The sequence below is a fragment of the Filicampus tigris genome, chromosome 5, assembly GCF_054856515.1.
Source record: "Filicampus tigris isolate MCC_2025a chromosome 5, RoL_Ftig_1.0, whole genome shotgun sequence".
Classification (NCBI taxonomy): Eukaryota; Metazoa; Chordata; class Actinopteri; order Syngnathiformes; family Syngnathidae; genus Filicampus; species Filicampus tigris.
The window spans coordinates 1,832,490-1,845,897 of record NC_141221.1 but is presented as its reverse complement, the minus strand read 5'-3'; the positions used below and the strand labels follow the sequence as shown (position 1 = coordinate 1,845,897).

Sequence of the window (13,408 nt, the reverse complement as noted above, 5' to 3'; positions counted from 1 at the left end):
GTCATGTTATTAGATAAATATTAGTGGTGAAGAGCTCCAGATGGCACAGTTTGCATGCATTTTGGTGGTTTCCACAACTGTGCCGCGATGGTGTGTTTTTGTTTGTTTTATTCACGTGTGTCCACTGTCAGGTTTTCGGGAACGCGGCGCCCAGCAGCATGATGGAGAAGTTCTCGGACCTGCTGCAGTTCACCACGCAGGTGTCCCGCCTCATGGTGACGGAGATCAGACGCAGGGCCTCCAACAAATCCACCGGTCAGTGCGTAGTGTGGTACACCCTGGCCTGGGCGGTCGCCAAATATAGACAATCAAGCAGTCACATTTAGAGCTCGGGACAATTGAGAGCATTCGGTGATGCCAAAGTGATACTCGTGAGCAGCGTTTTGGCAAATATTGAACGATTCATCAAAAAAGAGGTTTTAATCGGTTCATTGGCACTCCCATTTGAAGCTTAGTAAACTAACGTGTCACTTTATCCTCTTAAAAGCCACTTATTGAGTCACTACAATTAGTGGTGACTGTTCTTCGTGTCTGTATAACTCAATTATACTGCCCCCGGTGGCCAAGGTGGGCACAGCAGAAGAACTGCACTTATTTTATGATACATCTCCAGAAAGCCATAAAGCGTAACGCAAATATGCTTCGTTACAGAACAATCTCTTTGAAAAGCCACAAAATCGTCCGACACACAGAAAGAAAGAAAATCCGCCGTTTATGGTCTTCTCCTCTTTGACGATTTTAGAAGCGAGCGCCAACTAGTTCCAAAACAGCGCCACCCTGCCCGCATGGCGAAACAGCGCCACTGCAGTTGAAAACGACGCCCACTGCCGAGATGCAATCTTGTTTCATTTGATCCTCACTGCTTTACGCAGGAGCCCAAACGCTCCGTCTGTCTTACATGTCACATTTCTGAGGAGGATTTAGAGCTGCCGAAACGGCTTTTCCTCCACCGACATGTCCTCCTGCTTGTTTTAAAATGTGTGTTTCCGTGCCCAGAGGCGGCCAGCCGCGCCATCGTTCAATTCCTGGAGGTGAACCAGAGCGAGGAGGCCAGTCGCGGCTGGATGCTCCTCACCACCATCAACCTGTTGGCCTCCTCGGGGCAGGTCAGTGCAACACCGCCTTCGGCTCGGCTCGGCTCGGCTCGGCTGACTTTTGTCCGTCCGAAGACGGCTCGGGACCAGCGGGAACGTTTCAAAGAAAATGTTGCTGGCTGCTTGTCATTGGTCTGATGCGAGGCTAATGTTTGTCCGTGCGCTTTGTTGTATCACAACAATGCGCTTGTGCGTGTGCCGGGGTGATAGCGCGCGGCCGCCCGCTTTTACAGCTGGCTCAATGTTTCAAAGAGCAACAACAGCAATCTTTTACTCCCATCACCCTCGGACTACGTGTGCGCGCGCGCGTGTACGTGCGTATGTGTGTCGGCGTGTGGCCTGCATTTAGGCCGATGTCACGGCCTCCTTCCTTCCTTCCTCTTCGTCTTCCTCACTCATGACCAAGCAACATTTTATTCTTTCGTCCATCCTTTCTAATGCGCGCGCACGCTGGCAAGCTCACGCAGGCGCATTTCTTTTTCTTTCAGAAAACGGTGGACTGTATGACGACCATGTCTGTGCCGTCCACGCTTGTCAAATGTCTGTACCTGTTCTTCGACCTCCCGCACATGGCGGAGGCCCCGGCGGGCCCGGCCGCGCCCCCGCCTCCGCCGCCCCCGACTCCTCCCACCTCCCCGCCGCCCTCCCAAGACAAGACGGCGGGCCCGGGCCAACCCCCTACGGAGCTGCCACTGGCCGACCGAAGGTCACTGCTGCAGAAAGTCTTTGTCCAGGTACAAGAGCGGAGCGCTCAAAGCACTTTGAAGAGATTTCATAGATCCAAATAAGGATTCCCAGCATGGGTTTAGCCTTTCAAATGAGGGTTGGAAGTTAGCGCTATTGTTTCGAATCAGGGTTTCCCACCCATTAAGGCGGTTGGGAGGCCATAACCGCGTTTCTACCACTCGAGCGCGTATACGTTAATTTCTTGTTCAAGTGCTTGAAGCAAAGGCTTTGGTTTTTAAATTTCGGTTTCAAGCAAGGGGTAAGCCTTACAAATCAGGGTTTGAAAATCAAAGTTAGCGTTAAATTCTGGTTTCAAGCAATGGCTAGTGTTTCACATTGGGGTTTAAAGTTAAGGCTTTAGATTTGGGTTCCAGACCTTGATTAGGGTTTCAAACAAGGGATGAGGATTCAAGGAAAATTTGGGGTTTCAAACCTGGGTTAATATTCTAAGGCAGGGTCACCATTCCAAACAAGTGTTAGGGTTTCAAGTTAGGTTTTGAAGCCAAAGTTAATGTTTCAAATCTGGGTTAAGGTTTCAAATTTCCGTTTTGGTTTAGAATTATATTTTGAAGCCAAGGTTATTTTTTTTAGTTAGGGTTCCCACTTTCAAGCAAGGGTTCAAGTTTCAAATGAGGGTTCCAAGCCATGGTTAGGGTTTAAATCAAAGCTTATGGTTTCAAGCTTGGATTACTCTTTTAAATCTGGCATATGGTTTCAAATAGAGACTTTTAAATGGGGGATAAGGTTTTAAAGCAATGTTTTGGGTTTAAAATAAGGTTTTGAGGCCAGAGTTAGGGGGTTTCAAATTTGAGTTTCAAGCAGGGTTAGGGTTTCAAGCCAGGTTTAGGCTTCCAACTAAGGTTTCAAGCCAGGCATCCGGTTTCAAAGGTCGGATTTGAAGACATTGTTTGGATTTTGTGGTGTTTTCAGATCCTGGTGAAGTTGTGCACGTTTGTGTCTCCGGCGGAGGAGTTGGCCCAGAAGGACGACCTGCACCTGCTGTTCAGCGCCATCACGTCCTGGTGCCCGCCTCACAACCTGCCCTGGAGGAGGAGCGCCGGAGACGTGCTCACCACCATCTCGCGACACGGGCTCAGCGTCAACGTGGTCAAATACATTCACGGTAGGGCTGGCCCGTTCATCGGCAAAAAGAAAAAAAGAACGATCACCATAAATTTGGATTGATATTGAAATCATGATTAATGAAGGCGGTTATTCAAAACTTCAACTCTTTGAATGCAACTTGAACTATTACTTGAAAGGAAAAGCAGAAAAGGAATTAGTAACAAGGTAGAACATGTTAAAAAGTTGAGGTGCAGCGATGCATCGATTAATCGACAAGTAATCTGTATTCAAAATCGCCCATAATTATTTTGATAATCGATTAGTTGTTTAGAGAGCTTGTTTAATTTCAAATGGTCCAAAGTCTCGCAATTTCAGCCTTTCAACAGTAAATATCCTCAGACTTGTGTAGTCCTCCATGAAAGCCGACTTACTATCTTGGCGTGCAATCAAAATAAGACATTTACAAACATCTGATTTTACTTTGTAAAGCAGTGATCAACATTTTTGTGATTTTTACAGACCGAATCAGTCACTGAATCGTTCACTCATTTATGGTTGGGCATTTTCTGTATTCGAAATAATACTGTACTGTTTTTGAATATAGTGATCATGGAAATTAAAGCGATCCATCAAATAGCCGACAAAATCATCAACAGAAGAAGCAATTATTGAAATCATCATTAATCGCAGCCCTAAATAAAATAGTAATGATAAAGTAGAAGATTTTTTTTTTTTTTAAACCTACTGTTCCTGCTGTGCGAGCCTTAGTGGCCTCACTTTAGTACACGGTACCTTTGTTTAGATTGCCAACGAGTCGGGTCTGAATGAATTGCGCCCTCTATTGGTTGCCGCCAAGTCTGGAAATTCCACTCATCTTACAAACTCCATTTTCAGCCATAGCACTTCCCGTTTCGTTTGATGTGCAGCCCGTTTAGAAAGCAAACTAGTTGGGTCTGACTTAAACATAAAATTGTGTAATGGGACCTTCGGTTTCTCCCTGTGTAGCTGTCAAATAATAAATAGCATTCTGAAGGTCCCGCAGACTTGCTTCTATCTTACCTTAGCATTAGCGCATTAGCATTGCTTCCTGTTTCTTCCGCGGCCCGTCTAGGCAGCACATCTGAATGAATTGCTCCCTCTTGTGTCCGCAGAGAAGAAATGCCTGTCCACGTGCGTGCAGAACATGCAGCAGTCTGACGATCTTTCCCCGCTGGAAATCGTGGAGATGTTCGCCGGTCTGTCCTGCTTCCTCAAGGACTCCAGCGACGTGTCGCAGACGCTGCTGGACGACTTCCGCATGTGCCAGGGATACAACTTCCTGTGTAACCTCATGCTCAGGCACGGCGCCAAATCTTCCTTTTAGTAACCCCTCTTTGCCGAGTGACAGTGACAACACAAACTAGATAGGTTTAGTGACATTCTGCTGTGGTGTTGTCACGGATCCTACCGGTTTCGATTTTGAGTTTGGTCCTAGTTTTGCAAAACTATTGGGAGCCATGTTAGCTTTTACATTCATTCGTTTATTTATTTAGTTGTTTGTTTGTTTGTATCTTTGGGGGGGGGGGCATGCTTAGGACCAACAGCAGCCGTTTGTTGTCTCAATTAAAATGACGATACAATATAATAAATATCATACCTACTGGCACCTGCCCTGCAGGTTTTCATTCTCTCCCTGCTGTAACACACCTGATTCAAATGATCAGCTCAGCAGCAAGCTCTTGAAAAGCCTGATAACGATCCTGATCCTTTGAACAGCAGGGAGAGATTGAAACCCTGCAGGGCAGGTGCCCTCGAGGACCGGAGTCGGTGACCCGTGCTGTAGATGGTATTTTGCTGCGAACATGAAAAAATTGTAATCGCTGTTTCATTTACATTAGTTTACATCCTCCTTTCTGTGGCGTTTTGCATTATATATTAGCATTAAGCTAGCAGGTCGGATGAAACCTTGATTGACCAAACACTGCACTATTGGTGTTATACTGGCTTGTATTCTTTCAAACCAACATAACACACAACAACCTCCAAATCATATTCAGTTACTAATTTAATACACAATTTTTATTTATTTATTTATTTTTTTTCAAAATGCCAATTATGCGACCATGCAATGTGGTTACATCATCTTCCTAAACTCTTTTCAAAGGTCTTGCAACACACACACAAAAAACGATGAGCAGACGAAGTGGCCATAAGCCTGCACACAAACCCGACTTCGTTGCTGACCAGCATTCTTCTGCACTGAGGATTTGAGCAATCCGTTTTGAGCCAAACTCAAACGTATCCAAAACATAAGTATTGTCCCTGGTTATTGTTGAAGAAACATTCCGACTCGCAATCATGAGGTGACATGACGCCGCACGGCTCCCACAGAGTGAGCAACGAGTGTTTCTTGTTGTTGTGGCGTTCCACCAGGCTGGAGCAGGCCAAGGAGGACGAGTCCAGAGACGCTCTGAAGGACCTGGTCAACCTGGTGACCTGTCTGACCACCTACGGCGTGACGGAGCTCAAACCCGCCGGCCTGACCACCGGGGCGCCCTTCTTGCTGCCGGGATTCGTCCTCCCGCAGCCTTCCGGAAAAGGTAGGGCTCTGCAACCACTCGAGACGCTTAGCCCAAAACACAAAAGTAAGACGAGGACCATGGTTGTTTGACAAAGCCAAGTTTAGGGCTTTGAATTAGGGTTTGGAGCCAAAATTAGGCTTTCAGCAAGGATATAGGTGTCAATTTGCGATGTCAAATTAGGGTTTCAAACAGGGATTTGGGTTTTAAATTAAGGTCCAAGTCTATGTCAGGGTTGCGGTTTCAAATTAGAATTTGGAGCCAAGGCTGCAGTTTCAGATTAGCATTCGAAGCCTGTGTTAGGGTTTCAAACAATGACTAGGGTTTCAAATTGGAATTTCAGATTAGGGTTTGGGTTTCAATTTAGGGTTTGGAAGGTAAGGTTAAGGTTTTAAATCACATTTAGGGTAAGAGGAAAACAATGGGGCTTTTGGGGTTTGCAGTTAGGGTTTCAACCCAGGTGTAGAGTTTCAATGGTACGAGAGTCAAGGTCTCATGAAGGTTTTGGAGCAAAATTCGGGTTTACAACAGGCGTTAGGGTTTCGAATTAGGGTTTGAAGCCAAGTTTGGGAATGTTAAGCCTGGGTTAGGGTTTTTTCTAGGAGACTTTCAAGCCTGGGCTGGGTTTCCAATTAGTTTGGTACTCAAGTTCATTGATTATCAAAGTAATCTAAAACTATTCCAATAATCGAGTAATCGTTTGGAGCTATGGTTCAACTGCAAATTGTGCTGTTTTTTTTGGGGGGGGGGGGGGGGGGGGGTGACATGACTCACGTGGTGTGTTGCGGTGTGGTCGCGCGCAGGCCAGACGGTGCGCAACATCCAGGCCTTCTCGGTGCTGCAGAACGCCTTCCTGCAGGCCAAGAGCGGGCGGCTGGCCTGCACGCTGCTGGACGCGGTGGGCAGCGTCTACGCCGCCGACCCGGCCAACTACTTCATCCTGGAGTCGCAGCACACGCTGTCGCAGTTCGCCGAGCGCGTGGCCCGCCTGCCCGAGGAGGCGCAGGCCAAATACTTCCAGCTGCTGGACTTCGTGGTCTTCAGCCTCAACTACGTGCCGTGCAAGGAGCTGTTCAGCGTCAGCGTGCTGCTCAAGGCCAGCGCCTCGCACGCCTGCAGCGTGACGGCCGTGCGCGGCCTCCTGAGGATGGCCCGCCACGACCCCGTCTTCGCCGACGTGCTGCGCGAGGTGGGCCTGCTGGAGGTGCTGGTCAACCTGCTGCACAAGTACGCCGCCCTCCTCAAGGACCCCGCCGCCCAGCAGCAGCAGCAGCAGCAGCAGCACAACGACCAGGGTGACGCAACGCTTCAGCAAATTCATCGATCATTATTTGGGATAGTCGATTCATGAAAACGGTCAAATCCTCAGAATTTCAGCCTCTCAACAGGAAATATTTGCAGGCCGATTATCATTGTGTTGAATCAAATCAATAGGACACCGACCAATGTCTGTTTTTACTTTGGAGAAAAATAATCAACATTTTTATCCATTTTTTGGGGGTGGGGGGAGGGGGACATTTTATAGATCCAACCGAATCATTATAAAAAATGTTTTTGCGTTTTCTGCACTGTCATTTTGAAAACATGTCCTGTTTTTGCATGAAGGGACGAAGATAAAAACATGTTTTCATAAATCCGATTCATCGACACAAAAAATCAACAGATTCATTGATTATTGAAAATAATCATTGGTTGCAGCCCTAGTTTGGATTTATTCAGCTAAAAAAGTCAGAAAAGGGCATTTTTTAAAGAAGAAAATTATTGAATCATATGAAAGCAAAAGTTATCTTGAAAGGAAAAAAAAATCTGTGCTACAAGTCGTAAATTTTCTGTGAATCTTATTGGTAGAAAGTTGTAATTTTGTGAGGGTAAAAAAGGTGTAATATTTAGATTGCACTCTAAAGTCATAACAGTGCAAGAAAAAAAAAACTAAATTTGATGAAGATAAAATACCATCACTTTTATGATCAAAAAGTGGCAATCGAATGAGGAAAAATTGATCTTGCAAGAATCTTTTTTTTTTTTTTACTCTTGAGTAAGAAGTCGCAAAAAGTTGTAATTGTGGAAAAAAAAAAGTCTGATTCTTTTTCTTTTTTTTTTACTCTAAAAAAAAATCACGTGTCTTCATAGGTGTGATCAGCCAGTCATCCTAGTCCAAGGGTGACAAGTCCTCATTGTGCTCTCTGGTGACATGGTGTGCACCACACTAAACATGGACCAGAGGAAGCAAAAGAGAGAGTTGTCTCATGAGATTAAGAAAATTAAGTAGAAAATTACATACAAGCTCGTTAAAGATAAAGCCATCCCTAAAACAACTTGATAATCCTGTGACAACAGCAGCTTGTTAAGAAATTCAAGATCCACAAGACTGCAGCAGTCCAGAACAAAAAACCAGAACAACCTGCCAAGAATGTTTCTCCCTCTCGCTTCGACGTGTTTTCCGCAAATCGTGATGTGTATTTCACTCAACTGCAGATGGAGTAAAGCATCCCTGAAAGCTTTTGGAACTGGAGTTCCACTTGGACACGTATCGCTAATTGGGCTGTTTGTGATTGGATTTTGTATTTTTTTTTTTTTTTTTTGTGTGCGTTCAGCCGAGTGCAAGAGCAACACGGTGGCGGAGGAGCAGAAGCAGCTGGCCTGGCTGGTCATGGAGACGCTCACCGTGCTGCTGCAGGGCTCGCACACCATGAACACCAACGCGGGTAACGCTGCTTTCCTCTTTTTGTAGTCGTTTGAACCGCCTGGTTCATGTGTCGCGTTTCAACAGCAGAAAAAACAATTACCTTGCCCGCCCCGGCTTTAAAAGTGGCTAAGGACAAAGGAAAAAAAAAATCAACATGTTTTTGGTTATGACATCATCAGACTTGAGCAAAAAGAAAGTGAAGGCCTCACCGTGACCTTTAATTTGATTTGAATTGATCAAATTTTTTTTTTTTGAAGCGCGTCGCGCTTAACTTTGAACTTGCTTTCTTCCCGGCTGTGAAGCCTTGTTCCGGGAGTTTGGGGGCGCGCGGTGCGTGCACAACATCGTGAAGTACGGGCAGTGTCGCGAGCACGCGCTGCTCATCATCCAGCAGCTGGTGCTGGCGCCCAGCGGCGACGACGACATGGGGACGCTGCTGGGGCTCATGCACTCGGCGCCGCCCGCCGAACTGCAGCTCAAGACCGACATACTCAGGGTGAGCCTCGCAACCCGCCGCGACACAAAACCTAAGCCGGGCTTTGAAACGATAACCCAAGCGTGAAACCCTATGACTTTCGTGGACCCCTACCTTGAAACCCCAACCCTACTTTAAGGCCCTAACCCACCCTTCTTTGAAACTTTTACTCAGGCTTGAAGCCCTAAAACTGTCTTAGAACCTTAGTTGAGAGCCTAACCCTACGTTAAAACCAAACCCAGGCTTGAAACCCTATTTTAAAACCATACCCCAGACATGAACCCCCCCCCCCCTTTAAAACTCTAACCTGGGCTTTAAACTCTTATTTAAAACCCTAACCTGGGTTTGAAACCCTACTTTAAATCCCTAACCCAGACATGAAACCTTACGTTGAAACCATAAACCAGGCTTGAAACACTACTTTAAAACTGCAACCTAGGTTTGAAACCCTACTTTAAAACCCTCACTTTGCCTAAAACCCTGGTTTCAAACTCTAACCCGGGCTTAAAACCCTAACCCAGACTTGAAAGGCCACTTTCAAACCTTCTTCAAAACCTTAACTTAGGTTTGAAAAGCAACTTTCAAACACTACCCTTGGCTTGAAAATTCCAACCCAGGCTTGAAATCCTAAAACTGGCTTGGAACCCTAACAATTTTTTGAAACCATAACCCAGGCTTGAAAAAGCCTCTAACCATGGCTGAAGCTCTACTTTGAAACGCTACCCCAGGCTTGAAGCCCTGCTTTAAAACACCAACCCTGGCTTCAAACCCGACTTTGAAACCATAAGCCAGGCTTAAAACCCAAGGCTTTGTAACCCTACCTTGAAACCCTAACCCTATGTGCTTTAAAACCCTAACCTAGGCTTGAAACCCTACTTTGGTTTCAGGCCCTGCTGTCGGTGCTGCGCGAGAGCCACCGCACGCGGACGGTCTTCCGCAAGGTGGGCGGCTTCGTGTACGTGACGTCGCTGCTGGTGGCCATGGAGCGCTCCCTGTGGACGGGACAGCCGCCGCGCCCCGCCTGGCACGCCGCCAACCACCACCACCACAACCAGAACCAAGTGTTCGAGCTGCTGCACACCGTCTTCTGCACGCTCACCGCCGCCATGCGATACGAGCCCGCCAACTCGCACTTCTTCCGCACCGAGATCCAGTACGAGAAGCTGGCCGACGCCGTCAGGTACTTTTGGCCGGCAAACTTCGCTCACCGATTATGGTCTTTTTCTTAACCCAATATCGACTTTTGCGGCCAAACGTTAGCATGAGTTGCACACGTTGGCCATGCGGAGCGTTTTGCTGACGATGTTGTTTGTGGGTGAGGCATTTCTGTGCCAAAATACCATTTTTTGTACACAAATGTCAAACTTTTGACAAACCGCCCATCGCGAAAAATGACGGACTGACGAATAGCGGGCTGTTCTACACTAGTGGCCAAATGTAGAATTTTTTGCTTCCGATATGCTGTGTATCTTTTTGTGACAAAATACGAGCCCTTAGGGATGTCCGATACCACAATTTATTTTTATTTTTTTCAGACCGATACCAGTACAAGTAGTAACCGATACCACTAGTCCTTTTGATGCATAAAATGTCGAGTCAACAGATCGTTTTAAGGAAAAGAAAACGGCGCCTTGAAATGGTTGCGGCATCGGTCCGATAGCGATACCCGGTCCGGGTATGGGCCCCTCCCCCCTTTTGTGAACGCGGCCTCTCCGGCAGGCTGCTGGGCTGTTTCTCGGACAACAAGAAGCTGGGCCCCACCGCCGTCTTCCCGTCCAACTCGGAGCCCTTCCAGAGGCTGCTGGAGGAGGAGGCCGCCCCCGGCGGAGACGGCGTGTGTCCCGCCCTCAGGCACTGCGCCAAGCTCTTCATCTTCTTGTACAAAATGGCCACCGACTCCTTCGACAGGTACGCAGGCGGCCGCGCGTCCTCCTCGGTCTCCGCCTTGTCTTCGGCGCGACTAACTTTTCTTCTTCCTCTCTTTCTTCCTCTTCTAACCCCCGCGTGCCCATCTTCGCCCGCCACGCTGCGCGCTTGCCTGCTCAGTCGCGCCGAGCAGGTTCCGCCGTGCCTGACTCACGAGACCTCGCTGCCCTCGCCCTGGGGCACGCCCGCTCTCGCCCGCAAGAGGTAGCTGCTTGGCCCCGCCGCTTGCCCGCCCCCACTTCTCCTTTCCTTTTCGCCCCTTCCGCACACCCTCAGCCACCAGGTTTCCCAATCACACCCGACTAGTTTGCCGCCGAAACGGGAACTTTGAGTGCTTGAAACCAAAGTAAATAAGAAGAAAGTGCTCATGGCCGATGTTGCAAATTCATTTCAAACCTGAGCACTTTGCGGCCTAGATGGGCTGTTCAGAGACGTTGAAGCCAACGTAAACAAGATTGGGTGACCGAGTGTCAAGTCCAAATAACACATTTTCGTGTCTTTGTGAACAGTAGATTCAGACCCGACTCGTTTGCCGTCTGAACGGGTTGCGCGCAGCTTGAAATCAGCGTGAAACGGGATGAGAGTGATGTTTGTCGGAAGTTTCTTTCCCATGCTGGTAATCTATTCAGACCCAACCAATTTGCCGCCAAAACGGGATGTTCAAAGAGTTTGAAACCAAAGTAAACGGGAAGAGAGGCATTATTTGATAAACATTTGAAGGAGCCATGAATTTAGTCTCGGCTAGTTTGCCACCTAAACCGCCCATCAAATAGCTTGAAAGCAAATTCGACAAGAAGGGAGTGATTTTGGAGGACCGTTTTCAAGTAAAAAGAACATTTCTTGTCAATGTTGGCCATTCATTCAGAACACATCCGTTTCTCGCCTAAACGGGCTGTTCAGATGGCTTGAAGCCAAAGTCAACAAAAAGAAGTCATGACCGTTTTCAGGTTTGTTGAAAATGTCGTTCATTCATTTCAGACCTGACCGATTTGCTGCCTTTTAAAGGAGTGTGACGCCAATATAAACAAGATGAGGGTGATCTTTGATTTGTCGTGGAATGATCAGCTTGTTCAAATTGTTGGTAAATCATACCGACCCGACCAGTTTGCTTCTTGAGCGTGAATAGGAAGGTTGTGATGCTTGAGGACAATTTTTGGGAGTCTCTCAAAAAAGCCGGTAAAGAGTTTGCCCCCTAAATAGGCTGCTTGAAATCATGAAATGTAAACCAATGGTAACAGGAAGTCAGTGTTGTCTGATGACGACGTTTTAGTAAAACAATCAAATATTTGATTAAATCATGCCCGACCAGCCTTCAAGCGACTTCTGATGTTCTTTTGTTGGCAGGCACGGCTACCAGGGTTCGTCGGGCCCCCCGGCGCCGGTCAAGCTTCTGACAGAGCTGAAACTGCACGCCTCCAACCCCGTCCATTCGGCCCCCTCCTCCTCGTCCTCGGGGGGCGACACGGTGGTCATCCACCCGGGTGCCGTGCTGGCCATGGTGGACCTGCTGCCCTCCGTCTCCTCCGAAAGCCAGCCGGAGGTGAGGGCGCTGCAGTCTGCTTTAAATCATTGTGGAAATGGCCCGGCTCGTTTGCCGCCTGAACGGGCTGTCAAATGTCTTGGAAGTTAAGTGAACAGGAAGCGAGTGATATTTGATGAAATCTTTGTCGACGTTGGAAAATAGACATACCCGACCACTGCGCTGCCGAGACGGGCTGTCAAATAGCTTGAAAGCGCGGTGAACCGGACTGCAGCGATACTTGATTTCCAAGTAGTTTGTGGCAAATAGTGGTCATCAATTCGTTTCACACTCGACTAGCTGTCCGCCTCGATGGGCGGCAGGCCAAAGGGATTGCCACATACCAGCAGCTCTCGCAAAGTGAAGGGAGTTGGCGCCTCACTGACTTTGCTACCGTGCGTATGTATTGAGTTCATACCCGACTTGTGACGCTGGTCGCCGGCCTCGTCCTCGTCCTCGCAGCACGCTTTGGACCTCCAGCTGGCGGTGGCCAACATCCTTCAGCTGCTGGTGAGCAGCGAGCGGAACCAGCAGGTGCTGTGCGAGGCGTCCCTGCACCAGCGTCTGCTGCATCGATGCAGCCAGGCGCTGGGCGACGAGGATCACCCGCTGCACCCGCCGCTGCAGCGCACGTTCGAGAGGCTGGCCTCGCAGGCGCTGCAGCCCATGGCACTCAGGTACCTGCCTGCATTGCTACACAAAGGTTATTACACCTGTTGTGTGTTATTACACCTGTTAGTACGTGAGTTATTACCCCTCGCCAATGACGTCTGTTATTACATTGTTGTTACATGTCTTAATGTTTGCTATTAGGCATTATTCCATGTATATTATTATTATTATGCCTGTGTTCTTACAACTTGAACGCATGTTACGACTTGTACTGCAAATGCTCTTACATGTGTTATTAATGTGGTATTTCACATGTTATTACATTCACAGGTGCATCGTTTTTCACAGGCGTTATTTCCCCATTCGTTTGTACGCTTATGTCCATAATTTTGTTACATTACATATTACATGTTTGGTCTATTATTTTACATACACGATTAAAACTACTACATTTGTAATATCACATATATGTTATTGCACATGCGCTATTATTCATGTGTTATTACCCAAACAAAAACGACTCCTAAGCTATTTTATGTGTATTAAAAGTAGTATGTTGTTATTACATGCGCCTTGCTTCATGTACATTTGCCATTATACATCTCCTACTACTTCAGGTACGTTCTTGTACATATGTCATTATTACACGTTTTATAACACATACCTGTCACAAAATTTCCTCTGACTTTTGAGGCACCTTCCAATTTCTGCTAACCGTAGCCACATATCAAAATAATTGATTGCAGT

At 47.4% G+C, this 13,408-nt stretch overlaps 1 protein-coding gene across 4 annotated transcripts in view; it reads left to right on the top strand.

The window, feature by feature from the left end:
* wdfy3 (WD repeat and FYVE domain containing 3) overlaps positions 1-13,408 on the top strand; it is a 59,581-nt gene that overhangs the window by 13,019 nt on the left and 33,154 nt on the right. For 3 of the 4 annotated variants that reach the window (XM_086029823.1, XM_086029822.1, XM_086029821.1), the window contains exons 3-16: positions 132-255; positions 997-1,106; positions 1,583-1,828; positions 2,751-2,943; positions 4,037-4,223; positions 5,298-5,464; positions 6,247-6,738; positions 8,038-8,148; positions 8,432-8,625; positions 9,492-9,784; positions 10,324-10,512; positions 10,651-10,734; positions 11,875-12,070; positions 12,512-12,726. In XM_086029823.1, coding sequence (XP_085885949.1) covers positions 132-255; positions 997-1,106; positions 1,583-1,828; positions 2,751-2,943; positions 4,037-4,223; positions 5,298-5,464; positions 6,247-6,738; positions 8,038-8,148; positions 8,432-8,625; positions 9,492-9,784; positions 10,324-10,512; positions 10,651-10,734; positions 11,875-12,070; positions 12,512-12,726 — 2,801 coding nt within the window. The remainder of the gene's footprint in view (positions 1-131; positions 256-996; positions 1,107-1,582; positions 1,829-2,750; positions 2,944-4,036; positions 4,224-5,297; positions 5,465-6,246; positions 6,739-8,037; positions 8,149-8,431; positions 8,626-9,491; positions 9,785-10,323; positions 10,513-10,650; positions 10,735-11,874; positions 12,071-12,511; positions 12,727-13,408) is intronic. The other variant, XM_086029824.1, reaches the window with a different exon arrangement.